At 39.8% G+C, this 27,580-nt stretch overlaps 1 protein-coding gene across 1 annotated transcript in view; it reads right to left on the bottom strand.

The window, feature by feature from the left end:
- Nucleotides 1-26,461, bottom strand: part of LOC149318232 (vesicle-associated membrane protein 2-like) — a 49,711-nt gene extending 23,250 nt beyond the window's left edge. The window contains exon 1 of the mRNA XM_089509266.1: nt 26,365-26,461. Within this exon, the coding sequence (XP_089365392.1) occupies nt 26,365-26,366 (2 nt within the window). The 5' untranslated portion in view covers nt 26,367-26,461. The remainder of the gene's footprint in view (nt 1-26,364) is intronic.
- Nucleotides 26,462-27,580: the final 1,119 nt, after the last annotated feature.

Below are 27,580 nucleotides of genomic sequence, written 5' to 3'. Positions count from 1 at the left end.
CTGCTTAGTACATTTAGTCTGGCTCCTCAGCAAAAGGCTATCTGACATGGGAGCAACACTGTTGCCATGAGTATAGCCTCTTGCCTCTCAGGAGCATGCAATCCCACCACTGCAGAAAGGTAGTGCCATTATTGTTATAAGCTATAATTATAATAATTGTTTCAGAGAGTATTTCTAACTCTGCCTGTTCAGAAAGTATTTTTGACTCTTGCCTGTGAATCAGCATTTCCATGTAAAGTCTAAGTATTCTCACCCATTCTGGGGATTACAAACAGTGCAAATGAGAGTGTCTGTGTTCTTGGCTCAGTCCATGATTGGCTCTAAGTGCTGCAGTCTGACAGATTGTATAAGTGTTAGAAACATTTGTTTATCTGTTTCTCACCCAGAAAACTTTTTGCTTTTGAAATGAGGAAACTAAAAAATGCCAAGATTGGCTTCCTGCCCAGGCATTCTGCCTGGTATGGTATCTTCCCCATTGTTGTTCATTAGGACTTATGTTTGATACCTAAATATCCTAAAATCATCATATTCTGTCTGGTCTTGGAAACTAAGTAGTCAGCTATGGTTAGTACTTGGATGGGAGACTGCCAAAGAATACCGGGTGCTGTAGGCTGTATTTCAAAGGAAACCACTGGCAAGATCACCTCTGAGAATTCCTTGCCTAAGGAAACCCTATGAAATTCTTGGGTTTACCATAAGCGAACAGGTGACTTGATTTGGACTTTGGGCTGAAAGAGATTCCCCACCCTTGGCCTACATGGAATGAAACACCCAGAATGACTGTTCTGCATAGGAATTTAGTAAGGATCAAAGCATCTTTGCACTCAGATTCTGGTATGCAATTTGAATGTTTGAACCAAAGATCTGCTCCAAAACATCCCTCCTTTTCAGTCCAATTATTCAAAGTCTATGTGAAGCTGCCAGGCTTTGCTAAGGATTACATAAAAATGAAATATGGGTGTAAACAAAAGTAAATCAATATTTGCTTCACTTCTAATTAAGAGGGGAAAAAACTATTTTCATATGTAAGCCTATGTTAATGAAAACATCTCTTTGGAGAACTGTGATAGATCCAGTCTGCATTGGTGACTGAAGAGAGGCCAGCGAGCCATCCTCACACTCACTGGGCTGACAGTTCTTACTGATTTCTTACTCCCACTCTCCTATGTGACTCACTGTCTTCTTTGAACAGTCCTTCATCAATTCCACCTGCAAAGGACACTAAGCCTTCACTAGGACAGCCAAGGAAATCCCATGCCTACACGATTGGGGTGGGAGGAGAGAAACCAACACAATTCTTCTTCCTACAGAGTGTAAGCCTCCACATGCACACAGAATGGCAAGCCAAATAACACAGTATCTCTCAATCACTCCTACACACCTCACCAAAAGCATTGTGCAGCCAGGGGAGAAAATCTTCACAGATGACTTCTGTTTTAGCGCTCTAACTGTTTGCAAGCTAATCTCTGCTCCCTTATCCAGCCCTGTCATGCAAAACTCTTGAGGACTGTCAACTTCCCAAGTTATCTCTCAGCTTCTTGCCTGCTCTTTTCATTTTCTCTGGCTGCTGTTACTGCATATCACACACCTTTGTTTTGGTGATGACAAGTCCTTTATGAACCTTCATTTCAGACTAAAGGGGTTTTAGTAATAAACAAACAGCTCATTACCCTGTAGGACTCCTTTGTAAGAGTGAAGGGGAAAATGTTGCTGTCATTCCAGAACTATAAATCCATACAGGTGCCCAAAATATAAGCTGTTTTTACTGTCGCATACTTTCCCTTTGAAAAATTCTGGGAAATGTCAACAGTGAAAAAGCAATGAACTTCTGTTTTACATTGCTGGGAGTGGGAACACTACTTGTTGCTAAACATACAGGGAGCTACACGATTCATGCTCATTCTTTGTTCCATTTCTTTGTTGTTGTTTTCTGGTGAAGCCCAAAGCTGAATTTTGCTTTCTGTGTTCAAACCTCCAACCATAATCCAAGCTGTTTACACTGTGCAAAATCAGTAGGCACCTCAGACACCTGATTTTGAGTGTCATGAAAGAGGAGCAATTTTTTAAAAATGTATTATTGTTGTATATTAATTCCATCTGAGGGAGTAGACTAGATCTATAAAAGATGATGCTACAATTTCTTTCACACAGTTAATTTCAAAGGTGCTATAAAATCCCTTTGCACACCGATATTCCCAGACTAACATGACTATGAAGTTTATCGCACACATGTTTGTAAACGTTCCGAGGTCTCAATGGTAACGGAATGGAACAGATTTTATTGCATAGCCTTGTTACCGAGACATTTGCAATGGGTTCCCGTTCCGTTCTGTTCGCATAAAATGTCCCCGATGATTCTCTTCCATCTTCCCTCACCAGTAAATGTTATGAGAATGGAAAATCCTCTGTGTGCAATATCCTAGGCATTCCAATTGCATCCCCGTCCAATCCCTACAGTTATGACGGGCCATCATGATATCTTTCCTTTACCGGGTTCCCTTGCAAGATGTTTTAACAACTTTCATTCCTCAAAATTATAGAACATCTAGAGATGTCTATATGAAAAATAAGGCAGGAAACAGTGTTTGATACCAGAAAAAGATTTCAGGTAGGTATGGTAGGTTTGGAATAATTGTCCTCTTTTACCATTGAGAAAATGTAGGACAAATTTTAGACCAAACTGTAGGACAAATGTAGGACAAAAGTAAAAGTTTTCTTAGAAAACTGCGCATGCACAAAGACAGGATGGCTGGGGCGTCATTGGGATGGGACCTGGCTGTGCGGTGATATCCGTTCACAGCGAGGTCCAAAAACAACAACAGGTCATTTTCTCCGTTAGCGGTGTGCGATAGCGATCGTTCTTTTCGCGTTCACATAATGCAAAGAAGACTTAATGCGATAGCATTCGTCGTCAGCCCGTTTCCTGATCTGTCTGCCTTGTCAACAGGAACGGAACGGGAAAACTGTGAGTGTGATAAGGTTCTATGTCTCTGAACAGCTAATTGCAGATCAAAATTTATCAGGGGACCATTGTTTTCATGTAGCCACAAAGTTCCATAAAACAGATGTCTGAATATCAAGCTTATCTTCCCCCAAGCCAATGCTTAGAGGCATGGCTGGGAATTGTGGGACTTTAGTCAATGACTGCATCCACATAGCAGAAATAATCCAGTTTGATTCTTTAACTGTCATGGCTCAGTGCTATGGAATTCTGGGAACAGTAGTTTTGTGAGACATTTAGCCTTCTCTGTCAGAGAGCTCTGGTGTCACAAGAAAGTACAGTACACAGGATTCCAGAGCATTGAGCCATGGCAGTTAAAGTGGCATCAAACTGGATTATTTTTCCAGTGTGGATGCACCCTAAGACATTGAAGGCTATTCTAGATTGCCAAGAAGAGTGAGCATGTTGGTTGGGGGATTTTGGAGAGTTCTAATTACAGAAAGCAATGTTTCCAAACTGCGTATGTTCTTGATATGATGCCAGAACAGAAAATGCACTATTACTAGGCACTGAGACAAGTACCATATCTGTATTATATGGGATCTTCAACTTGCTGCTTTGAAAGCTACAGGCAGAGAGCAGGAATAATCCCTAGAAAAATACTGAAGGGCTGTTGGAAAATGCCATATTTTGTTTGCATTCTCAAGGTCTTTTTATTTGAGTGTGCATGCTGTTACCTATTACTTTAACAGTGGGACTTATTGGTAAGAATTGGATGCCTGCAATGCATTACCAATAGCAATTGCATCAGTTGGCTGCCAGGATTGTAATGATTTATTCATTCAGCATATAACTACATTAGTAACACTGAATGCTGCCAAATGCGTGTTGCCATGCTGTAAGAAACAAGCAAAGCAACTCATCAGAGGCTTTGCATACAAACTGAAATGCTTATGAAAATCTACACTTCAGACTGAACAAATTTATCATGTGAGATTTACACATATATCAGTACTAAATCAGTTGAAAAAGAGCTTGTGGTGAGGTGAACATCAAAGCACTAAAAGCACAGCCTTGTTTACCAGAAACTGATGTTTGCCTCCATGCTCTGCTACTGTAAATATAGTGGGCTCTTGGTAGCCACTTGGGTTTGGTTCCAGGACCCTTTGTGGTACCAAAATCTGTGAATGTTGAAGTCTCAGTATAGACAATGACATAGTAAAAAGGTGTCCCTGATATCAAATGGCAAAATTAATGAAATTCTTGCTTTTTTTTGAATTTCTTTGAATATTTTCAATCTATGGATTGTTGAATTCATGGATTGTTGAATCTGTGGATGCAGAGGGCCAACTGTACTTAAAAGCCTGCATTAGTACAATCCCCCTTATTTGGGGAAATCAGAGAGGTTTAAATGAAAGTAGTAACTTAGCCAAGTGGGCTAGCTCAGCCATCTGGTGAAAATGATTTTCTCTTCTGGCAGCTGCTGGGAGGAGAGAAAGGAGAGTGAAGGTAGGGTAAAAAAAAGAGGAGGGTAGTTCTGGCCCCTTTTGATCCTTGCTTAACTCACTATTAGCCTCAGCTATGGCTGTCATTCAGCCCACATCAGATAACCCATGGGAGAGTATGGCACTCGACAGAGGAAAGGTTGACTATCCCCTAAAATAGCTGGATCATCCTCTGTTTGTTTAACCTAATGATTTCAAAGAATCTGAATTAGAAAGGGCAAAAGATGATAGAGGTGTTTTTAAAAGACTGTACTTTCTGCAGAATGAATATGAAAATGCCGATGGGATAGTGGTAGTGTCAAGCCCCTTTCTAGCTTTATTGTAGAGGAACCTAGCCATTTATATAGCAATGTGTCATTAATACTTGAAGGGATGGTGAGAGGGTATGTCTGGATCTTTTGGTACTGAATCTCTAGTGATTTGCTGAAGTTTTGCAAATATTTCTGACTGTCAAATGTGCAACAATAATTGCAACTAAATGTCTCTCCATCCCTGTCTAAAAGACTTGAGTATCATAGATATCTGTTATACAGAAGGAATGTCTGGACTCAGAAAAACACTCTGTATCTCACTTGCCTCCTAAGCATTGCTGGCCATGCCAAATCCCCATGTAGCTCGCTGAGCCATTTCCATTGCACTGTGTCCCCCAACTGGAGTCCCACTTCTGAATTCAGTATAGTATTGCCCTCTGCAATCCCTTAAATCACTATTTGCTATCACCTTTCATTTCATTAGTTCTTGAATATATGCATGAGTGAGTGTTCTTGCATAAATAATAAATAATAATAAAATCTTTATTTATATTTCCCGCCTCTCCCCATGGATTGAGGTGGGAGTACATCAAATAAAATCACTATTACAATAAGCTCAAATTTATCTAAAATTATATCAATCAATTAATAAGACAAAATTTAATAAAATGGATATAAATCCATACCTATATATGAGTAATGGAGGTAGAGTGTTACCTAGGTTCAGTTATGGTGGATCAAATGGATAGGCCTGCATGAACGTTGATCCCCTTTGATTCATAAATAAACCTATTTCTGGAATTTAGACTCTGGAGTTCTGTTTCTCGGAACCAGTATACATAGGCTTGATCTCTGCTTTGAGCTGTCTAAGCCCTCTCAGCTGATTTTAATTGAGCTAATAAAATTCCCCTATTGAGTATTAATTGGGGTGCCCCTAGGAACCTTGGCGTCTAGGAAGCAATATACACATGATACTTTTTGAAATCTTTCCCAGGGCCCTAGTTTCATTGGCCATTTATTGGCCTAGTTTCATTAGCCATCTTGTTACTCATCTTGTATACAGCTCATATGACCTGGACGGCCAAAAGGAGGAGGGTAAGGTGTGACAAAATGGTGCCTACCATTTTATTCCAGGACTGCTGTTTTTCCTGCACATGAATTATGATACAAAAACCAGTCAGACACCCTCCAAATGTTTGGCTTACAGTTCCCACCAGTCCTTACTATTGACTATGCTGGATGGCCCCTACCTAAGCTAATGACCCAAAACATCTGGATGGTAATAGGTTGAGGAAGTCTGGAATGGTCCATTGCTCTGTCACAACAAATAAAAAAATGGCAAATTACTAAAGCCGATAACTGAAACTTACAGTATGCACATGCTGGTTCTAGGGCTTCTTGCTGCTCCATTTGGGACAAATATTGAATAAATCTCTCTATAACCTAGATCAAAAACACTACAAACCTGTGAAAACAATTACTCATTCTCTATGTGACTCATGTGAGCTGCACAGCTAAAAGCAGGAGAGTAAGGTGTGATAACATCAACCCAGCCCACAGAGTATAAATTGCCTGGCTTAATGTGAAAAAATATAGCTCTATAAGAAGACATTTGTTAATAATTCAAGCTGATTTAGACAGAAATCCTTTGATACCACATTGGCAACCAGTGTAGTTAATACAGAATAGCTGTTAAGTCCAATCCTATATGTGCCTACTATTCAGATTTTCACAGAAAGCTTACAATGTAATGCTTTGCATGACTTCTCAAAGGTAAGCTCAACTGAGCTGACCTAGATACCATAAATTCACCAGATTCTGCCTGAACTTAGAAGCTAAGCAGGGTCAGCCCTGGTTAGTACTTGGATGGAAGACCAGCAAGAAATATCAAGTACTGTAGGCTATATCTCAGAGGAAGGAACTGGCAAAAAAACCCTGTGATTATTCCTTGCCTAAGAAAATCCTATGAAATTGATAGGATCAGAATAAGTCAACAGGCAAACTAAAGGCCCGCTATGCACACACAAATCATAGAGTTGGAAGTGGCCCAACAGGCCATTGAGTCCAACCTCCTGATCAATGCAGCATCCCCAGCAAGTATGTATAACTTTGCAGCCTTAAAGAAGAGAATACGTTTTATCATAATCAAGTTTTGTAAATGAAATATAAATAGTCTTTTTATTAAATCTAGATATTTCTTTTCAAAAGCAGGCTGTCTAAGACTGACTATATCTTTGCTCTATTCCTTCTGGTAACACAACTGTTCTATAATACAGTTGTTTGGATCAAGACATAGTTGTTTTCAATTTTGAGGAACAGACTGCAGCGAGAGCCTGTGATGCTACTAAACTCCAAAGGCACTTTCTCACATCTTTGCATGTCTTGGGCATGTTTCTATGCATAGGCACTAAAGCAATATTTGGAACAGAAACCCCACCTGACAGATTTCTCTTATCAAGGTCTAGAGCAACTTTCCCTCACTCTAGTGTCTTCCAGATGTGTTTGACTACAGTTCTATATGCCACAGACACCACTGGCCTTGCAGGCTAGGGCTTCTGGGAGTTGTAATCTAACACATCTGGAGAACACTGGTTCAGGACAGCCACTCTAGCACTATGAGAAGATGCCAAAACCTTTGGAAAGTGCAAAGTGTTTCGAGAGTTCTTCGGTCCCATGGCTTTGGAGAACAAGTACTGGAGCAATTTGTTGCAGGAGTATCCAGTGTTTAGAGTGACTTCCTAGCTTCTCTCTCTGAAGAGCAAGAGTGTTATAACTGTTGTGGTGGAACAAGTGGGGTCTTACCTAGCCCTACTTTGTCTGCAAGTTATCATTCAGCTCTGACAAACTGGGGCAAGGGAGCCATTTGCTGATTTCCATTGATAGACAATGAGAGGAGGTTTTGGATTTTTGCTCTGAGATGTGGTTTTAGAGTGAAATGAAATCACATGCCCTCTAAATTGTTGAGTATTTGTGAGTTGTAGTAAAGACCTAACATGAATTGCTAGTTTTAACTAAAGTTAGACCCATTTAATCAATGGGATATGCATAAATGTTGACTTGACAGTCACCAATTGTTCTAATGAATGTATTGTAGTTGGGACTAGCAATTGTATTTAGGCCACCTAAAGTAACTATCCAAACTGTGAATAAAAAGTGGTGGGGGTGGGGAGAAGAGCATTGAGACATTGAATATCCAATCCACTAAGCATTTTTTATGTGATTAAAAAAAGAGAGAAATGGTAGGAACATTAGAAGACAATAACAAACAGGACATATTCCATCTGACTTTAGTTCATTCACATTCCTAATCAAAGCAAGTGAAACACAATAAATGGATCATCACTTTCAAGGGTTGACAATACACTGGGCAGGGGGAATGCTTGACAATAATTTCTGCTTAAAATATTTAGAGTGATTCAAAGCTCAAAATAATGAAGTACAGATTGTTCAGAGCCAAATGCCAATAAAATTTCTACTGTTTCTTTGTGCTCACATAGAAGCACACACGGTAATTAAAAACTGTGATATCCAGACATTCTGCTCCTATAAAACAAAGGTGTTGGTATAAGCAGTGAATATATTTACACCAGGAATTGTCAGTCACACATTTTTTATATTGCAACAGGAAAATATTTTTAACTTACAACATCTTCTTGCTGATTTTTCTCTTTTAAAAATGATTATTCACACCATTAACCCTTGCACACCTCTGAGTAGTGTGTGTGTGTGTGTGTGTGTGTGTCTTCAAGTTACCTGGCAATTTATGGCAATCCCATGAATTATACAAATTTAGGCAAGGAAAAATCAGAGATGGTTTTGCCAGTTCCTTCTTCTGAAATATAGACCACAGCATTAATTGGTGCCCTCTAATCCAAGTACTAACCAGGGTTTACCCTACTTAGTTTCCAAGATCAGAAGAGACCTGATGCCTAAAATAAAAATGAATGTATGCTAACCATTTTCAGCCTTGCCCACCTCTTAAACATTTTCTTTGTGTCCTCTTCCAGGAGACAAGGCCAATTAAAGATGCACCAAATTCCACAGAGCGAAGGCCATTTTCTCATCTGTCTTCCCAAGCCATTTTTTTTTACTGATAATTATCTGCACTTTTATATCCCAGACCACAAGACTTGCAAAATACATATAAAAATATACAAATTATTCATTGCAAGTAAATACACTGGGTAAAGTGTTCCCTAACCATCTTTTTGTTGTTGTTGTTCCTTGAGCTTGAATCATGGGCTCAGGCTTATGCTTCCACAAACACTTCAGTTTTCTCAAGTAAGTGTTAACATTTCAAATATATATTGAAAAGGAAATTGCATTTTCTCCTCATATTGTAATGTAGAAATCTAATTTGCAGAGGCTGATGGGGCAAGAGGATGAAGAAGAATGTGTGCCTGTTGACAATCCTATGAATGTATGACGTGAATGATGTCCTTGTTACTGTCCTTGTTAGACAAAATTGTAGAATAAGAATCCTAGAAATTTGTGTTCCATGAATCTTTGGTACTGTGTATTACTCATACCAATATGAATTCAAACCTGGCAATACATTTATCACTTTTTTTGCAGAGATGTCCCCCAGTGGTGAACTATGTCTGTTTGTCACTAAACATGATTTTCCTCACTTAACATGCCTTGCATTTAGCATGTTTTGTTTTGTGAATGCTCACTGGAAGATAAACAAGGTCTTAATTTCCAAATGTGATGGCTGGGGCACATATCTCTGAAGAAATACTTGGAAACTGTTAGAAGGAAAAAGAATTAAAAATAAAGAATATGAGTCCATCTTAACATTTGTTCTGACCAAAGACTGATAACATGAAGGAATAAGCCTGATCAACCCATCATACGTTGCAGAGAAAGAAAAGGTATGGGAGGAGGGAAGAACCAAAAATTGTTATTTTCTGGGAAGACACTCCTAACAACATAACAGTCGTTTTTATTGATAAGTTGCCAAAAAATCCCTACTCCAGGAGATTGCTTTGGAGCTGTAATCATACCTGCAGAAATCAAAGAATTGTAAAAACTCACATCACTGAGCAAGTTTCCATTGTGATCTAGGTGCAGGGGTGGAAGACAATTGAAAAGGTATCTATCTGCCAGGTGACAGGAGGCCAGATTGCCACTAATGGAAGGTCGTATTCAATCAGTGACTCATTCCCTGGCAAGCAAAGATCTGGTTGCATGACTCTGACCGGTGAGGCTGTCAAGTGAGACAGGGGACTGTTGTGACGCATACAGTCAGGTTCCATCTTGCCCATCTTTGACTCCCACACACCCAAAACATTTTCCAATATGTTCCTTTGACATTAATATTTCTAGCTGATGTTTGGTTTACCAGAGTCCCAGAAGGCTTCTGATTATTTTCTCCCCTTGATTTTAAGAGGCTGTAAACATACTTTACAGATAGAGAGGTACCTGATGATGCAAGATTTGCCCTTTAGTGCATAACATCCCAATAAGCAACATGCTATGGTGAATAAAGCCTATCATTTCTTCTATTTCCAATGTTCAGATGTGAGTGCCCGTCCTTATGCAGTGATAACATTATACATATGCACCAAAGGGTAGTGCCACAAGCCTTGGGGCAAATTTCAAAGGTTTGCAGAAGTATTAAAAAAGAATCCCTAAAGAAGAAAGACAGAGCCAGAATGGTTCAGTGGTTTGAGCACTGGACTCCAACTCTAGGAAAGCAGAGTTCAAATTTTGGGTCATGGAGAAACAATGGATGACTTTGGACAAGTGACAATCTTTCAATCACAGAGGAAGCAATGACAAACATTCTATGAACAACTATTCACATGAAAACCCATTAATAGGTTTTCTTTAGGGTCAGCATAAGTTGGAAATGACTTGAAGGAACTCAACAACAAAGGATCAAAGATCACAACCCAATGAAGAATAAGCACACCAAAGCTTAGGAATGTTACTTTTTGGACTGCAGTTCCCAGACTTTGCTAGTCATCATGATCTCTAGTAATAAAAACCCTTTGGAGCTATAAAACTCCAAAAAGCCCCAAGGTAACTTCCGTAAACTCACTTGCAATAGCATAGATTATTCTTGAAGCAGACATGTCTGACTAACTGGATCTCCAAACAGGAACATCCAGTTTCATATTTTCTTGCTGATTCTACTTTTTATTCACATGAATGATTTACTGTTTTTCATGCTGCAGTCATAAGTACATGAAAAAGTATATTTAAATTTAAATCAGTGGAACTTTTTTTTCTGAATAAAACTACATGGTATCCAGCAGCATGTATATAAGGAGTTAAGTGGGTGTTGATTGTTGCACACTATACTTTCAGCCCATAAAGGCCTGAACCTAATTGCTAGCTGAACCCACTGAACCAAAGAGAAAGTCATAAGACTTTCCCACTTTCTGTTGATTCAGGGGATCAGCACCTGCATTTAGGTCAAAGTAAACAGGTAAAAATTTGGCAAGAGGTTCTTCCAATAAACCAGTCAATGATTATATCATAAAATATAGAATCCCTGAACTCTGAAATCTTTGATTGCCATTTAGTAATAATAACAATAATAGCTACAGATTATGGTTTTCTTTTACATATATACCACCTCTTTCATTGTTGCTTCAAATGACTAAAGAACAAAAAACATCAGTCAGGATCCTTATAGCACTGACTAGACTTCAGGTTCCTTATGCAGACTCAGAAATTAGGATTGACCAGTAAAAAAATAATTATTGAGTAATTAATTCCTTTCCGAATAACTAAGGCATAAGCGAGTTTCATCAGGATTGTAACACAATAAGAGATAGCTTTACTTATTTTCCTCTATAACTGTAAGTGGTTGTAATTATCTGTATAGTTACATGGTGTGTGACCTCATTACCTAGATGTGCTTTATATCACAGGTCAACCACTTGTCGTATTCTGGGGCAGGAGGGTTTAAATTGACAATTTCAGATATTTTTTAATAACAAGAAAGTAAAAAGTTGCTTTAACATCATAACAATAACAGTAACCAAATATTTGGTCACCTAGGAATGCTCATTAATTAGGCTGTGCATGAGAGACTAAATACTGTAAAGGTACCAGATCCCACCGGATCTTGGAAGTAAGGTCAGCCCTGGATAGTACTTGGATGGCAGACAGCCAATGAATACCAGGTGCTGCAGGCTATATTTCAGAGAAGGAAACTGGCAAACTCACTTATGAGTATTCCTTGCCTAAGAAAACCCTATGAAATTCATGGGGCCACCATAAGTCAACAGATAACTTGAAAGTATACTCACAAATAGGCAGTACAGCCTTTAAAAATGGTAGAATATATATGCAAATCTTCATGCCATCTACTGAAAGTAGAATATGCTCTCTCTCACACAACTCAAGTTTGGGAGTCTCCAACACTTGACTTCTTGTTGTGTACCTTCAAGTCATTTCTGACTTATGGCAATTGTAAAGTAAACCTATCACAGGGTTTTCCTGGCAAGATTTGCTCAAAGGAGGTTTGTTGTTGCCTGGCTGAGAGATTTTGACTTGCCCAAGATCACCCAGTAAGTTTCCATGGCCAAACAGGATTTAAATACTGGTTTCCCAGTGTCCTACTCCAGTGCTCAAACCACTACACCATGCTGGCTATCCTCCAACACTATTCCAAGCCAGTTTTTCACAGCATGAGCTAGAATCTCATTATTATCATTTCTTTATTTTCATTACATTTTACAATACTCTTCATTTGTGAACCTACCAATATTGCCCATGCATAATTAAAACAATGGATGGTATAGAAGTTGTTGTTGTTATATGCCTTCAAACTGACTCCAATTTCTGGCAATCCTACCGCAGGGTTTTTTGGGGCAAAATTTATTCAGAGGAGGTTTGTCATTGTCTGAGGCCGAGAGAGCATGACTTGCCCAAAGTCACCCAGTGGCTTTCCAGGACTGAACGGGGATTTGAACCCCAGTCTCCTGGATTACTATTCCAACACTGAGACCATTATGCCACACTGGCTGTATTATATGGATGAAAAACACTAAACCATATCATCATAAAGCATAAATGCATTATGACACAGAGGTGAGCAGGCATATGGAAAGACAGAAATCTACCTGTCTCATAAGCCCAACAGCAAGTGCAGTCACTTGAAAAGATATGAAGCCTCTATATTTATAATGTGTGTGAGTGTGTATGTGTTTAAGAAATATGGCAACACTAAAATACAGACAAAACAAGATAAATATAGCTGAAAGACTGGGCCTTACTAAAACAGTTTATGTAACACTGCAAGCAGGAAACAGTTGCATTAATCACCAAAGAACAGCTCATACAAATAAAGGTATTTGACGTCATCTTGCCTGCTTACATACACACAACTAGGCAACAGCATCAATAGCATGAACTGCAGGGCATGTTCTTATATGCTGGAAAGGTAGAAGGGACCACACTGGATGAAGGAGTGTTTGGAAAAGATAGCTACAGTTTTAAGAGTGTAGTGACTCATGGAAAGAGATAATCTTAAACTAGGCTTCTGAGTCCTGTGTTATTTAGAAGAATGCTGAAAAATAAAGAATATCTCACAATTCAGGTTTTAAGTGTGCAGTTGAAAACAAAGGTTGAAAATCTGTTACTCACAACATATATTGTAGAGTCACTGAGTCAATTGTTGGCTAATGAGGCAACACATAGGTAAATCCAATTGATTTAGTATGTCTACTCTAGTCAGAATTACAATAGAATGTAGGCCAAAATATGCAGTTGAAAAAAAAAGTTAGAAAACTGGGTAGAAATTAGACATGTTACCCATCAAGATGCAGAAACCCTTGCAGAAGCCTTAAAAGCATTTGTGGATGATTGTGAACCCAGGAGGACAACACTATTAGGAAAGTACCAGTTTTGGTACCGAGTGTTGTTTTTCACACATATTTGATGAGGCAGCAAGAAGAGATAAATATATTTGTTACCAAATGAAAGCATGCATGCATGCATACATATACTGTACTTATATATCTATATATAGAGAGATCTCGATATAAATATATATCATCATTGTGTAACAGGTAAGAATTTCTGATTCCTATGGAAGATGCAAGGAATGAAGCACACTTGGTTTAACTTTTTTACTCTAAGGCGGAGAGTCTGAGAGGGTTATTTGTGCAGGTAGAAAAATCTTTTAAAAATCCTCCCTGCTGCTTGCAGCTATTTGGGACAAAAAATATTTTGCACTCCTATTCTAATGGCTGGCAGTGAAAGCCAGCATGGTGTAGTGATTTGTGTTTTGGACCAGAACTCCAGGAAACTTGGATTCAAATCCCTGTCCAGCCATGGAAACCCACTGGTTTACACTAGGCAAGTCACACTCTCTAACCCTGAATAAAAAGAATAGAATCTTGCCTATAAAACTCCATGCTAGGGTCACCATAAGTCAGAATCAGCTTGAAGGCACATTTGCTTCTGGTTTGAATTCAAGTTGTTAGTGAAGACATTCAAACCTTTAAGTGGCTTGGGATCTTGATACTTGACAGGGCACTTCTCCCTATAGATGCCTGCATGACGACTGAACTCTGCTGGGAGGGGGGGGGGGCACTCTTCTGTATTCCACAGTGGTAGCAATGTGATGGGGGAGGATAGAATAGAGGCTTTCTTGGCTGTTGCACCCCAACTGTGGAATGTTCTGCCCTTGGAGGCCTGACTGGTGTCAACACTGGCTTCTTTTTGGTGCCAGGTCAAGAAAGGGTTTATTTGGGGCCTAATTTCCTTTTAAAGCATGCACATGGCTTTAAACTCTTTTAGCCTTTGCTAGTTGTTCTAACTTGTTTGAATTCTTAAATATGTTTTTATCCTGTTTAAATTATTTATTGGTTTCAACTTGAAATTGTTTATATTGATTTATCTATTTGGTGCATTGAGATCTCATAATGAAAGTAGAAGGAATTTTTTTAATAAAGAATTATATAATAACAATATTGGTAATATTTTTGTTGACAGAATCAATGGATTTGAACATTCAATAATCTGGCATGAAGCATTTGCCTTGGCTCTCCAAGAATAGAACAATGACACCAAATACAGTGAAATGACTCGTCCCAACATCTGAAAGGAGATATCTGGAGCAGCCCTATGCATGCCATACAATGCAAGCCATGCCATACTCAGCAGAAATTACTTGAAGTATGGAAGCATTGGGCATGACTAATTGTTGCTGGATCATACTCAATAACTGGTCTAATACAGTATTACTAATGCTAGATATTAACGTAGAAGCATAATGGAGTATCATGTTCTTCCATAATGCACATAATCATATCCTCAACCTATTGGCAGTATCCAAAGATTTTTTTTTTAAAAAAATCAAAACATAAATATTTACTATCTGTCACTATTTTTAGCTATTGTGGGTTGAAAATTAAACTGTGGAAGCAGATGCACAAAAGCAATTAATTTGGTAAAGTATATGGGCTTGGTTACTTAGATTGGTATCCAAAAAAGAAGCTTGCTCATGTTGGCTCTCACAGGTAATTGATTTATTTGAGATGAACCCTAAGGAGTGTGATGTGGTAAACTGATCTCATGTTGTACTGCTGTACCAGCCGAATGGTATTCTACCCCCGAAACTGGATGGATGGAGGGAAAGAAGGCTCTGTAAAAAAGAATGAATAGCGTGAAAGCCAAATGTGCCCCCCCGAATGTTTTTAGGTCTCCAATTCAGTCCCCACTGATGCCAAACCTACTATTTTGACAAAATATTACTCCCTTTTTACACAGTGTGCAGGGGACTATCTACAAGCTATCCGTAAGCAACCTTGTATATCATTTTGGAAGAAAAGTGGGATATAAGTGCAATAAATTTATAAATACATAAGCATGCAAGTATGATTGTTCTTAAAAAACATGGCTATACCCATGCCTGCCTTATTTACATGTTTTAAAAGAATCTAAGTAGTTTGAGGGGCTAATTTCAATATTAAAGAGAGATTAAAGTGCATTTAAAGCATCCCACAAATAAAGTGAAAATGGCGAGTAATTGCTCGAATGATTATCACACGCAATTGCACAAATAAAGTGACATTGGAAATACATTGTCACTGAAATCATGAAAGTAAAAAGATGCATGTTAATGCATGTTAATGCTTCTTTGTGACTACTTTTGTGCAATGTCGTGTAAATTGTTTTGTATAATTATGCAATTTTTCTGGGATATTCATGGGATAAACTCCCGATCTCCTTCGTGTGATAAACTCCTAAGTTAGAAAGGTTGAATAACCATCACAAAAGCTATTCTTGTCCTGTGGAGAGTTGAGCCAGAAAAACCTTTCTTTTTTATTATTATTTTTGCAAAGTTACAACTTCAATATTGTGAAAATAGAATCTTGAAAATATACAATATAAAATGAATGAATGAATGAATGAATGAGATTTTATTTATATACCGCCATTCCTTCGATCACGGCGGTTTACAAGATAATAATGAAATACAATACAGCACAAAACAAAATTACAGATAAAAATTAAACCACGAAAATCCCCCATATTAAACCGTATAATAAAGTACATCATTAAAAATCCATCATTCATACCTAATAATTAAAACCAGTTAAAATCAATGAACAATCTAAAAAAACAACACGCAATACACAGGAGAAGATGACAGTCAGGACATGTGGGGGAAAGCTTGGCGGAATAAGTGAGTCTTGAGGTTTTTCTTAAATGGCTCCAGGGAGGGGGCCGAGCGGAGCTCATCAGGGAGAGAGTTCCAAGACTGTGGGGCCACCGCAGAGAAAGCCCTTTGCGCAGTCCCTACGTATCTCATCTTTGGAACTCTCAAAAGTTTTTTCCCACCTGACCTGAGAGTGCGGGGCGCATTGTATGGGGAGAGGCGGTCCTCCAAGTACTCTGTATAAAAGTTCTCCCAGAACCTTTCCTCTCCCCTTCATCACATTTCTACCGTTGGTGCACTCTAAACACGCTATATCAATATATTCACCTCTTCAGAGTTATAACCACCACCTCTTCCTCTTTAAGTGATATCTAAAGCAAAACATCCTGTATGTGAAATAATCAGTAAATTTCATTTTCAAAATAATAAACCGGTAACATTATATAATCATCTCTGGTTTCTTATATATAGCTTTACATAAGTTAATTTATTTATGTAATAAATATTGTTATTCCCTTAACTGTTCTTTTCTAAATATCTCATTATTGGATTCTAATCAGTTTCCCATTTCTCAGTTGATTTGCCCTGAAGGAGATGTGTTAATTTATCCATCTCCATTGTATCTAAGATTTCATCTCCTCTTCTTGTATAGTCGGTGCTTTTGCCATTTTCCAGTTTTTGGCATATGTTATTCTTGCTGCAGATATTAAATATAATACAATGTGTAAATGAAGTCTCAGTTCTTTGTCTTCCACCATATTGAGGAGAAAGAGTTCCGGGGAAAACCTTTCAAGTAAAACTTAGTTGGACTACAGTCTGTGAAAACTGGGATTGTTTAGAATTTATCTGAGTATAGAAGCTTGGGTTTGGTGGTGGTTTGTTTCTGGGCTCTAGATCAGGAATAGGAAATCTTTTTCTCTTACAAGCCACAAACAAAAGTGAATAATTGGCTTTGGACTACCTATTGGCTGGGTTAGGCATCACACTCTACATTCCACCATGTCACACACATAAAAAGCATACAGACATAAGCATACTCACTACCCTTCCTGGCATGTTGAGATTGCATCACATTTTTCCCCATTCCAATACCTAGCTGATTAGCACTGGGAATAGCTGAGTGGGATGTCTATGGGGCAATTGTTTGCGTGCTGATCACATGGGGAGGGAGATCCATTCTGGGACTGGTGCAAATCCTCTGAGGACTGGACTTGTAGTCTGCATGGAAGTCAACCAAGGGCCAGATATTGTTCCAATCTACACTAGAGACCTTACAGAAGGCCCAAAGTCAAAACCTTTTTGACCACTACATCGGTCAGCCAATAACATGGGTTATTTCATTTCTGTTTGGCCCAAGATAGGGGCTCTCAAACTAGTTTGATGTAAGCACTTGCCCATGTCTCTTGGTGAGGGTTAGGCAGGGGCTATATCCATCTGTAGCCTGGTAGTAGACATGAATGAGAGAAAGGCACCACAGGGCCACATTATCTTTTTAGTAGCCTTCAATCTGTAGCCTTCAGCCTGCAGCATGCTTATGGTTCACAGTTATCTTTTCTGCAGCATATGGGGACCTTCCTGTGCAACCACAACATTCCTGCCCCCCCTCTACCTATCAATCACCTATTCAGTTCACTGTTGGGAGAGACAAGCTATGGGGATGGTTGTCTCCATGCACCCTCTTCTCCAGAATATATCCCTACTTGCCATCCTCCCCATTTAAATTATGTGTCTTCAGCTGCATCCTTTTGGGCTGAGGAGGATATTGGGTGTGCACATGTATCCGGGTATGTATTAGAGCAGAATGGGTAAGGAAGGAGGATCTATTTATGTGTGTATGAGCAAGGGAGTCTGTGTTTGTGTGTGAGTGTAGCAGGATAAGGGGAACACCAATTGTGGTCCCACCCAATGCCAGTCCAAATCCACCATTACTCTCACATGCCATAGGCATATGGACTTCAAACCCATTACTGCCCACAAATCTGAAGAGGAGAAACCTAAATTTTCCTCCATCTCTCCTCTGAACGTCTGCCTGGAGTCGGTAATGGGCTGGATGAGGGAAAACAAACTCAGTCTGAATCCAGAGAAAATGGAAGTACTGGTGATAGGTTCCCCTGGCCCAGGGAAGGAAATTTATCCACCTATCCTGGATGGGGTCACACTTCCCCTGAAGGATGAAGTTCGCAGTTTAGGAGTACTGCTGGACTTGTCTCTGCAGTTGACATCTCAAGTAGATCATAGAATCATAGAATCATAGAGTTGGAAGAGACTGCAAGGGCCATCCAGTCCAACCCCCTGCCATGCAGGAAATCCAGATCAAAGCATCGCCGACAGATGACCATCCAGCCTCCTTTTGAAGACCTCCAAGGTGAGAGACTCCACTACACTCCGAGGAAGTGTGTTCCACTGTCGAACAGCCCTTACTGCCAGGAAATTCCTCCTAATGTTGAGATGGAATCTCTTTTCCTGCAGCTTGCATCCATTGCTCTGGGTCCTAGTCTCTGGAGCAGCAGAAAACAAGCTTGCTCCCTCCTCAATATGACATCCCTTCAAGTATTTAAATAGGGCTATCATATCACCTCTTAACCTTCTCTTCTCCAGGCTAAACATCCCCAGCTCCCTGAGTCGTTCCTCATAGGGCAAGGTTTCCAGACCTTTCACCATTTTAGTCGCCCTCCTTTGGATACGCTCCAGTTTCTCAATGCCCTTTTTGAATTGTGGGGCCCAGAACTGGACACAATATTCCAGGTGGGGCCTGACCAGAGCAGAATATAGTGGCACTATTACTTCCCTGGATCTAGATACGATACTTCTATTGATGCAGCCTAAAATCGCATTGGCCTTGTTAGCTGCCACATCGCACTGTTGACTCATGTTCAACTTGTGGTCTACTTAGACTCCGAGATCCCTTTCACATGTTGTCTCCTTAAGCCAGGTGTCCCCCATCCTATATCTGTGCATTTCATTTTTCGCCCTAAGTGCAGTACCTTACATTTCTCTCTGTTGAAGTTCATTCTGTTAGCTCTGGCCCAGCTTTCTAGTCTATTCAGGTCATTTTGAATTTTGATCCTGTCCTCTGGAGTATTAGCTATTCCTCCTAATTTGGTGTCATCTGCAAATTTGATAAGTATTCCCCCAATTTTTTCCTCCAAGTCATTGATAAAGATGTTGAACAGTACTGGGCCAAGGACAGACCCCTGTGGGACTCCACTGGTCCCTTCTCTCCAGGATGAAAAGGTGCCATTGTTGAGCACCCTTTGGGTTCGTCCGGTCAACCAATTACAAATCCACGTAACAGTTGCCTTGTCTAGCCCACATTTTACAAGCTTGTTTGTGAGAATGTCATGGGGAACCCTGTCAAAGGCCTTACTGAAATCAAGATATACTATATCCACAGCATTCCCTTCATCTACCAAGCTGGTAATTTTATCAAAGAAAGAGATTAGATTTGTCTGGCATGATTTGTTTCTCTGAAACCCATGTTGACTTTTTGTGATTATGGCATTGCCATCTAGATGTTCACAGATTCTCTGTTTAATGATCTGCTCCAGAATCTTTCCTGGGATTCATGTCAGACTAACTGGATGATAATTGTTGGGATCCTCTTTCTTCCCCTTTTTGAAGATGGGGACAATGTTTGCCCTCCTCCAGTCTGCTGGGACTTCTCCTATTCTCCAGGAGTTTTCAAAGATTATTGCCAATGGCTCCGATATTACATTTGCCAGTTCTTTTAATACCCTTGGATGTAGCTCATCTGGTCCTGGAGACTTAAATTCATTTAGGTTAAACAGGTATTCCTGTACTATCTCTTTACTTATTTTGTGCTGAATTTCCCCTATTCTGTCCTCTGCTCCATTATCCTCAGGTTGAGCACCCTTTGCCTTTTCTGAGAAGACTGAGGCAAAGAAAGTGTTGAGTAATTCTGCCTTTTTTCTGTCTTCTGTTAGCATTTTGCCATCTTCTCCATGCAGTGGCCCTACCGTTTCCTTCTTCTTCCTTTTGCTGTGGACATATCCCAAAAAGCCCTTTTTGTTGTTCTTAATCTCTCTAGCAAACCTGAGTTCATTCTGTGCTTTGGCTTTTCTGACCTTATCTCTACACTTGCTAGCTATTTGTTTGAATTCCTCTTTGGTGATTTCCCCATTTTTCCATTTCTTATACATGCGACAGTCAGAAGTGCTTGCTATCAACTTCGGTTGATACGCCAACTGCGACCCAATCTGGGCCAAAGGGACCTTGAAACTGTGGTACATGCTCTGGTAACCTCTCGCTTAGATTTCTGTAATGCGCTCTACATGGGGCTACCCTTGTACCAAGCCCAGAAGCTTCAGTTAGTACAAAATATGGCAGCCAGATTGGTTACCGGTGCATCTAGGTTTGACCACATAACACCTATTTTGAAAGATCTTCACTGGCTGCCTATTTGTTTCCGAGCACAATACAAGGTGTTGGTTATCACCTATAAAGCCCTACATGGCTTGGGCCCGAGTTACTTGAGGGACCGCATCTCCCCATATGATCCGCCCCACACACTCAGAACATCCAGGAAGAACCTGTTGGAAGCACCATCTTCCAAATATGTTTCCACATGCCAGATGGCCTTTTCAATAGCAGCCCCGTGGATCTGGAATAGTCTTCCCGAGGAGCTCCATCTTATGACCCCCCAGAAACATTTAAAAAGAGACTTAAAACCTTTCTCTTTTGCCAAGCCTTCCCCCATGAAGAATGAAGTTTTGTATATTTACTTATATATTTTTATGATATTTTTATGAGATTGTTTGTAATGTTTTAATAGTCTGTAATCCTGCCTAGATCCAATGGGAAAGGCAGGGAAACATAAATAAAATTTATTATTATTATTTCATGTTGAGCCCTAGTTTTCTGCCTCGGGTCTTTATATTGGGAGAAAGGTGGGACATAAGTAAATAATAATAATAATAATAATAATAATAATAATAATAATAATTCCATAGCTTCAGAATACCCATAATTTGGGGATGAGTGGAGTGTGATTCTCCAGATGCTGCTGGAGTGCAACTCCCATCAGTTCTAGCCAGCATAGGTGATAGTGAGGATTGCTGGGAGCTGCATTTCAACAGCATTTGTTGGGTCCAGCATTGCGAATTTCCAGGGAATTGCCCTTTCCAAATCAAGACAAAGTGATTGTCTGGATTTGTTTTCTCATTTTGTCTCTCATAGTTGAGGTCTACCTATGATGTCAATTACAGGCCCCTATCATCTTTTTAAGTGGGAGAACTTGCACAATTGGTGGCTGACTAAGTACTTTTTTGCCCCACTGTACTCTGACACATTAGTTACACATCAGCAGCATGTCTATATTGGTATGATAAGTGTGGGTTGATCTTCACATTGGATAGGTCCAGAAGCAATCATGCAGCTTTGAGTTCTCTATAGATCCTCTCGAGCAATATAATTCCCGATTTGTCTAATTTGGGCCAAATACCTTTTCATTTCAATGCAGTTAATTTCTTTTTGAGAATCTTGCTGTTAACAATATGATTCATCATTGTATTAAAACATACAAAAGCAGCATAATGATTTATTAAACCCACTGAAACCAGATTAACTGTCACAATACTGTAAAAGTGCTTTATTGTAGAATATCTCTCCAAAACATTGAAGATCTGCAAGAGTATCAGTTAATGTAACTCCAATGAATAGTCCTCAAACACAGAGCCATGTTAGTCTGTATCAGCATAAAAAGATATAAAATAATTTCTGGAATATGCTATTGTGGACTGTAGTCCACTTGCATCTGATAAAGTGGACTAGAGTCCACAAAAGCTTATGCTATAAATGTTGTTTCCTCAGTCTCAAAGATGTTACAGGATTCCTTTATATCTTTCCACTGAGAATGGTTAAAGTTCTTTTACAACAATTTCCAAAGGGGTATCCATGTTTGTTGTTTTTGCTACAACAGACTGAGGCTGCATCTAGAATGCAGAATTAATGTAGTTTGACACTGCCATGGCTCAATGCTGGGATTTGTAGTTTTGTGAGGTATTAAACCTTCTACTTCATTATTATTATTATTATTATTATTAACCTTTATTTATAAAGCGCTGTAAATTTACACAGCACTGTACATACAATCTTTTTAATTGGACGGTTCCCTGCCCTCAGGCTTACAATCTAAAAAGACACAACACAGAAGGAGAAGCGAGTGGTGGTGGGGAAGGGGCCTGTCCAGTAAGATAATACATATAAAATACATAGCAATACAGGAAATGATTCAATAAAACAGACAACAAAAGAACAACAAAAAGCAAGTGACAATTATGCAATGCCTGGGAACGCTTCTCTGAACAGGATGGTCTTCAGCTCCGTTTTGAAGCTGGTTAAAGAAGAGATGGCTCTTGTTTGCGGGGGAAGAAGGTTCCAGGAGTGAGGGGCAGCAAGTGAAAAGGAAAGCTCTGATTCAACAGCTAACTGCAAGCAGAACGATTCCATAGGATGGAGCCATGGCAGTTAGAACAGTGCCAAGCTGCATTAATTCTGCAATGTGGCAGGAACTAAGGGTTTTGTAGCAGCTTAAAAACTAATAATTCTGTTGGTTTTTTAAAGTGATACAGGACTTTGATATAAAAGTTCAAATAAGATATCTTTATGTCACATGCATGACCACTCAAAATCTAGTTGACGATCTCATAAGATGAAGTGGTTTGGATCATTTGGCAATATTCTAATTTGCATCCTGTCACATTTTGGTTGCATGCGGCATTCTGAAGTGCCTTTTCCAATTACAGTCAGACCAGACAGTTTTGGCAAACACGTTCCAGTGGACATCAGTCTTGGGGTATATCCACCACCTTCTCAGCATGGGTTGAAAGCTCATCTGAGCGGCTTGCACATAAAAAGAAAGAATGCCATCCATAATATCAAAATAAGCAGTCATTTCTGTGTCATGCTCACCGCTATCACACAGCGTTATCATAGTTGCGCATCGGTCCATCAAGTTCTCTATAAGCATGATGATCAACAAATAAATCTGCTCCAGGTTCTGGCGAGGGTCCATGATGGTAGGTAATAAAAGCAGTAATGGCAAAAAGAAGGAGGGGCCAGGGACCTAAGGAGTATTTAAAGGCTTGGGCACTTATGAGGTTTGATCACTTAAGCGCCTTTCATTGGTCATTTAAAAAAAAAAAGCGGCAAATAAAAAGCGAATTACAAACGGTCAATGTAATGGAAACACAAGGTAAAGATAAACTAGTTTATGTTACTCCGGATTAATGTGACGTCATGCTGACGTCGCAATGATTGATAGCCCACAAAATGGTAGGTGGGAATGAAATAACGATGAAACCGGTTTATATATACACCACTTTATTCTCAATAGGGACGCTAGTGGAGAAATACATCAATTCATTTAGTAAATAGGAACGATAAAAAAACCCGATTCGGAACGCGGGATAACACCAGGGTTATTTTGAATCGGTTTAACTGATACCGGTGTATTTTAAACCGTTGTAAATTGCGAGTGAGAACACCCCCCAAGACTGTTTAGAAAAACAATATGACAACCAAGTCTCAAATACAGCAACCAGAATGGTTCCTAAGGTCTTGAACCAATAAGGATAATGTGTGGCCTTCTCTTTGTCAGAGCAATTGAAAAATTTGGGGTTGATTCATAGGAGGGTATGGAAATAAATACACAAAGTAATGTTAACATATGAAAAGTAGGAAGATACCTGAAGAATGAAACCAGTAATAACTATAATTGGTCATTATGTTTTAAATGTTTTTAATTATTTAAAAACATATTTTAAAATAACACACTGATTTAATTGTTTTTTATTTAATTTTTTTGTAAATTGCTGTTTTTGTCACATGATCTCAGCCTCAAGGGAAGTTAATAGTAAAGCTCCTCTGAGCAAATATTGTCAAGAAAACCTCATAATGGGTTTGCTGTAGGGTTGCCATAAATGACTTGAAGGCATACAACCACAACAACAACAAAAATGCTATTTAGCTTTGTCTTTTTAAAATTGTAGTAAGCCTCCTTGAATTCCATTTTGAAAGAAAAGCAAGATATAAGTTAAATAAATAAATAAATAAATAATAAACCAGAAGCATACCTCCATGGCCCCAAGACGCTGCAGACCAAGGCTGCAAAGGGTTGCTTTTGTAGACTGACATCTTTAATATCCGCCATCCATATTTAAGATGTTCTCAACTTTGAGCCCCTGATATTTCTGGACTACAACTCCCAGAATCCCTGACCACTGGCCATACTTGCTAAAGCTTCTGGGAATTGAGGTCTAAAAACCTCAGGAAATCTACAGCTAGGAATCACTGATTTAGGTCCACCTGTAGCTCTCTTGGCCCTGTCTTTCAATAGAGAAACTCCTGGGGCTAGGGGTCCAAAGATACCTTTCATAATCACCAGGGTATACCTTATTATATTTCACCTTTGTGTAAGTTTTAATTTCAAGCTGCTATATGGGTCAATGGCTGAAAAGTAGAGTATAAATCTATCTGCACTATCACCACTCAGTCATTACTGTCATCATCATAATGCAAAGAGTTGTTGTTTATGGTGCACGAGACCAATAATCCCTCTACTCCAAACTGTGACAGTTCTCCAGCCAGAGTCTTTGCCACAGTACCAGCTTTCCCCAAAGTGTCAGTGATTGAACCCAGGAAACATGAAATGTATATGTTATTTCACTGTATATATTTCACTGAATTGTGGCTTGCCCTAGAAAGAAGAGTTCTGTGCAAATTCCAGTTAGGTGCCCAGCAAAATGCTCATCTGCTTGCTCTTTCTTGCTGCCATATTAAAGCTTTAAGGCCACAAGGAGGCACCTGAGAAATGCCCTCACACAACTAACTCTCAGTTGTTCATCTCGTCTAAGGCTGAAATGAAGTCATTATGCCATGTCGGTGCATATCAAGCTGCAAAATAGACTGAACATATTCAAAACTCATGTTTCCAAACATCGAGTGTTTCCAGCCTTCTTTGCCTCCAATATATATCTTGCTTATTGTAGTGGTGTGTACCTTCTAGCCATTTACAGCAATCCTAAGGCAGCACTATCATGGGGTTTTCTTGGAAAGCCTCTTCATATTTTACACACAAGCCCCAAAAGATCTGTTATGTGCCAAACTCCTGGAAAACCACATTCAAGATTTTCAGGTCCCTAAAGGCATAATTATAAAATGGTGTGTCTGTGTGTGCTGGGAGGGAGGGGGAGGAAAGAGGGAGCCCCATGTTTACTTTAATGGAGTTTCTATTACAGCCTTAATTATAATTAAGCTGTGCCTCCCACAATGGAAATTCTGCAGTTTCAGAGCAACACTGTCCCACCCCTGTCTGGAAGCAATGACTAAAGAAAAGCCACAGAAACTGAAATGAATTCAAAGATATAGCCGTGTTAGACTGTAGAATCAGTATGCAGAGAAATCTTGTAGCATCTTGGAGACTAACTGAAAGAAAGAAGTTTGCAGCATGAACTTTCCTAGACTTCAGTCTATGTCCTCAGATGCATTCTAATAAAAATAATTTAAAAATCTAATAAAAATTATTCCTTAGCTGCATTCCTCAGATGTATCTGAGGAAGTAGACTGAAGTCTATGAAAGCTCATGCTGCCAATTTCTTTCTTTCAGTGAGTCTCAAAAGTGCTACAAAATCTCTCTAGAAGCTGCAATGGTAACGTTTGCTTGCTCTGAACCAGCTGCGAACTTTCAGGGTTCCTTCAGCACTTGGGTTTTGCAAACTAAGAGCAGAAGAACTACAGATCCCAGAATCTCTACCCCGAGCTGGTCCTCCGCACCCCATCCCACCCTAGATGAATCCTCAGTAAGGGAGTCTCAAGCCCCCAAGTGCCTCTAGTAGAGTGAGGCACACGCCCATAGAAAGGCAGAGCACTTCAGCACCCAAACTGTTGGACAGCTCCCGCTTGGTGCCTCGCCAAACAACCGCGCCCTCCTTCCCCCATCTCCTCGGTTGCCCACCTTCCCTTCTACAGCCAGCCTCCCCTCCCCACTTTGGCCCACAAAAACCAAGATCTGGGAGGACTTACATCGCTTCTGGAGGACGATAAGCTCAGCTTCGGTTTGCTTTCTCTCTCCCTCAGTTGCTACTAGCAAAGATGGCTTTCTGCTCCTCTTGCAAACAGCCTCTTGGTCTTGTAGGCACTGTTGCTGAGGAGGAGGAGGAGGCAGAAGCTACTGAGCATGCCTCCACCTCGGCTCTCCCTCTCCGCCCCCCCCCCCCCCGCCAAGAAGATCGCTTTTCCCACCGTTCCTACAAGTGGTAGCACAGAGGGAGGGCCAGACTCCTAGGCCCCCCAGCTTCTCTAGAGAAATACCCATAGAGATCAGCCTCAACTGTGTTGCTGAAGAGGTGGAATCCAAAGCATCTTCTCAAGAGAGAAGTGTCATTGCAGGTGGACCACACTACAAAAATTGTGTTTTAATGTTAATCCATTCTCTGACCTATTGCACTGCAGTCAAAATTCTTGGTCAGCTTGGTGATTAGGGTTTCACTTGTTCTATGTAGAGCTTGCAAAGGTTCCCTTTTGAGCTACAACTCCCATAATCACCCAGCCAGCTGGCTGGGAGATTCTGGGAGTTATAGCCCAAAAGTTACTTCCCCCAGCTCTAGAGAAGACACATTGAAATCAAGGAGAATTGCTCCAGTCCAAAGTCTTCCCTCCTTCCATGACAACTGTGATTATTTTCCATTCAGTAAATTGGACTGTAATGATTTATTTAAAAAAATGCATTTTCTTTACTAGTGTTCTCATTTTTGGACCTGACACTGAAATACACTTTAGCGAGTTTTATTTGGTCTGTTTTCTTAAATTGTCAGCCATGACATTGGGGAATTTAGATTGCTAGAATATGATGATATAGCTGCCATTTGGAAACATTAGTGTAAATCATGCCATCTGGATGGTAATGGCAAGAACCATTAGCAGTAGAAATTTCAAAGCTGGCTTGTTGTTATTACGTGCCTTCAAGTTGTTCCCAATTAATGGTGACCCTAAGGTGACCCTAGAGTGGGATTTTCTTGGGAAGATTTGTTCAGAGGAGGTTACATTAGAGTAAATTATGTCATGTGGATGGTAATGGCATATACCATTTGCAGCAAAACCTTCAAAGCCCATACCAGGCCATTAAAACAACAAAGTTTGATGCCACCATAGTCCTTTGATAGAAGCAGGGGCAGCTCTATTGTTAGGCAGATTTGGCTGGTGCCTCAGGCTTTGGGTGTCATGGAAGGATGGCAAATGG

This window comes from Sceloporus occidentalis, unplaced genomic scaffold (assembly GCF_023333645.1).
Source record: "Sceloporus occidentalis isolate IW3139 unplaced genomic scaffold, rSceOcc1.0.p SCAF_2, whole genome shotgun sequence".
Classification (NCBI taxonomy): Eukaryota; Metazoa; Chordata; class Lepidosauria; order Squamata; family Phrynosomatidae; genus Sceloporus; species Sceloporus occidentalis.
The sequence above is the reverse complement of the archived record's forward strand: the minus strand, read 5'-3'. Positions and strand labels throughout refer to the sequence as shown.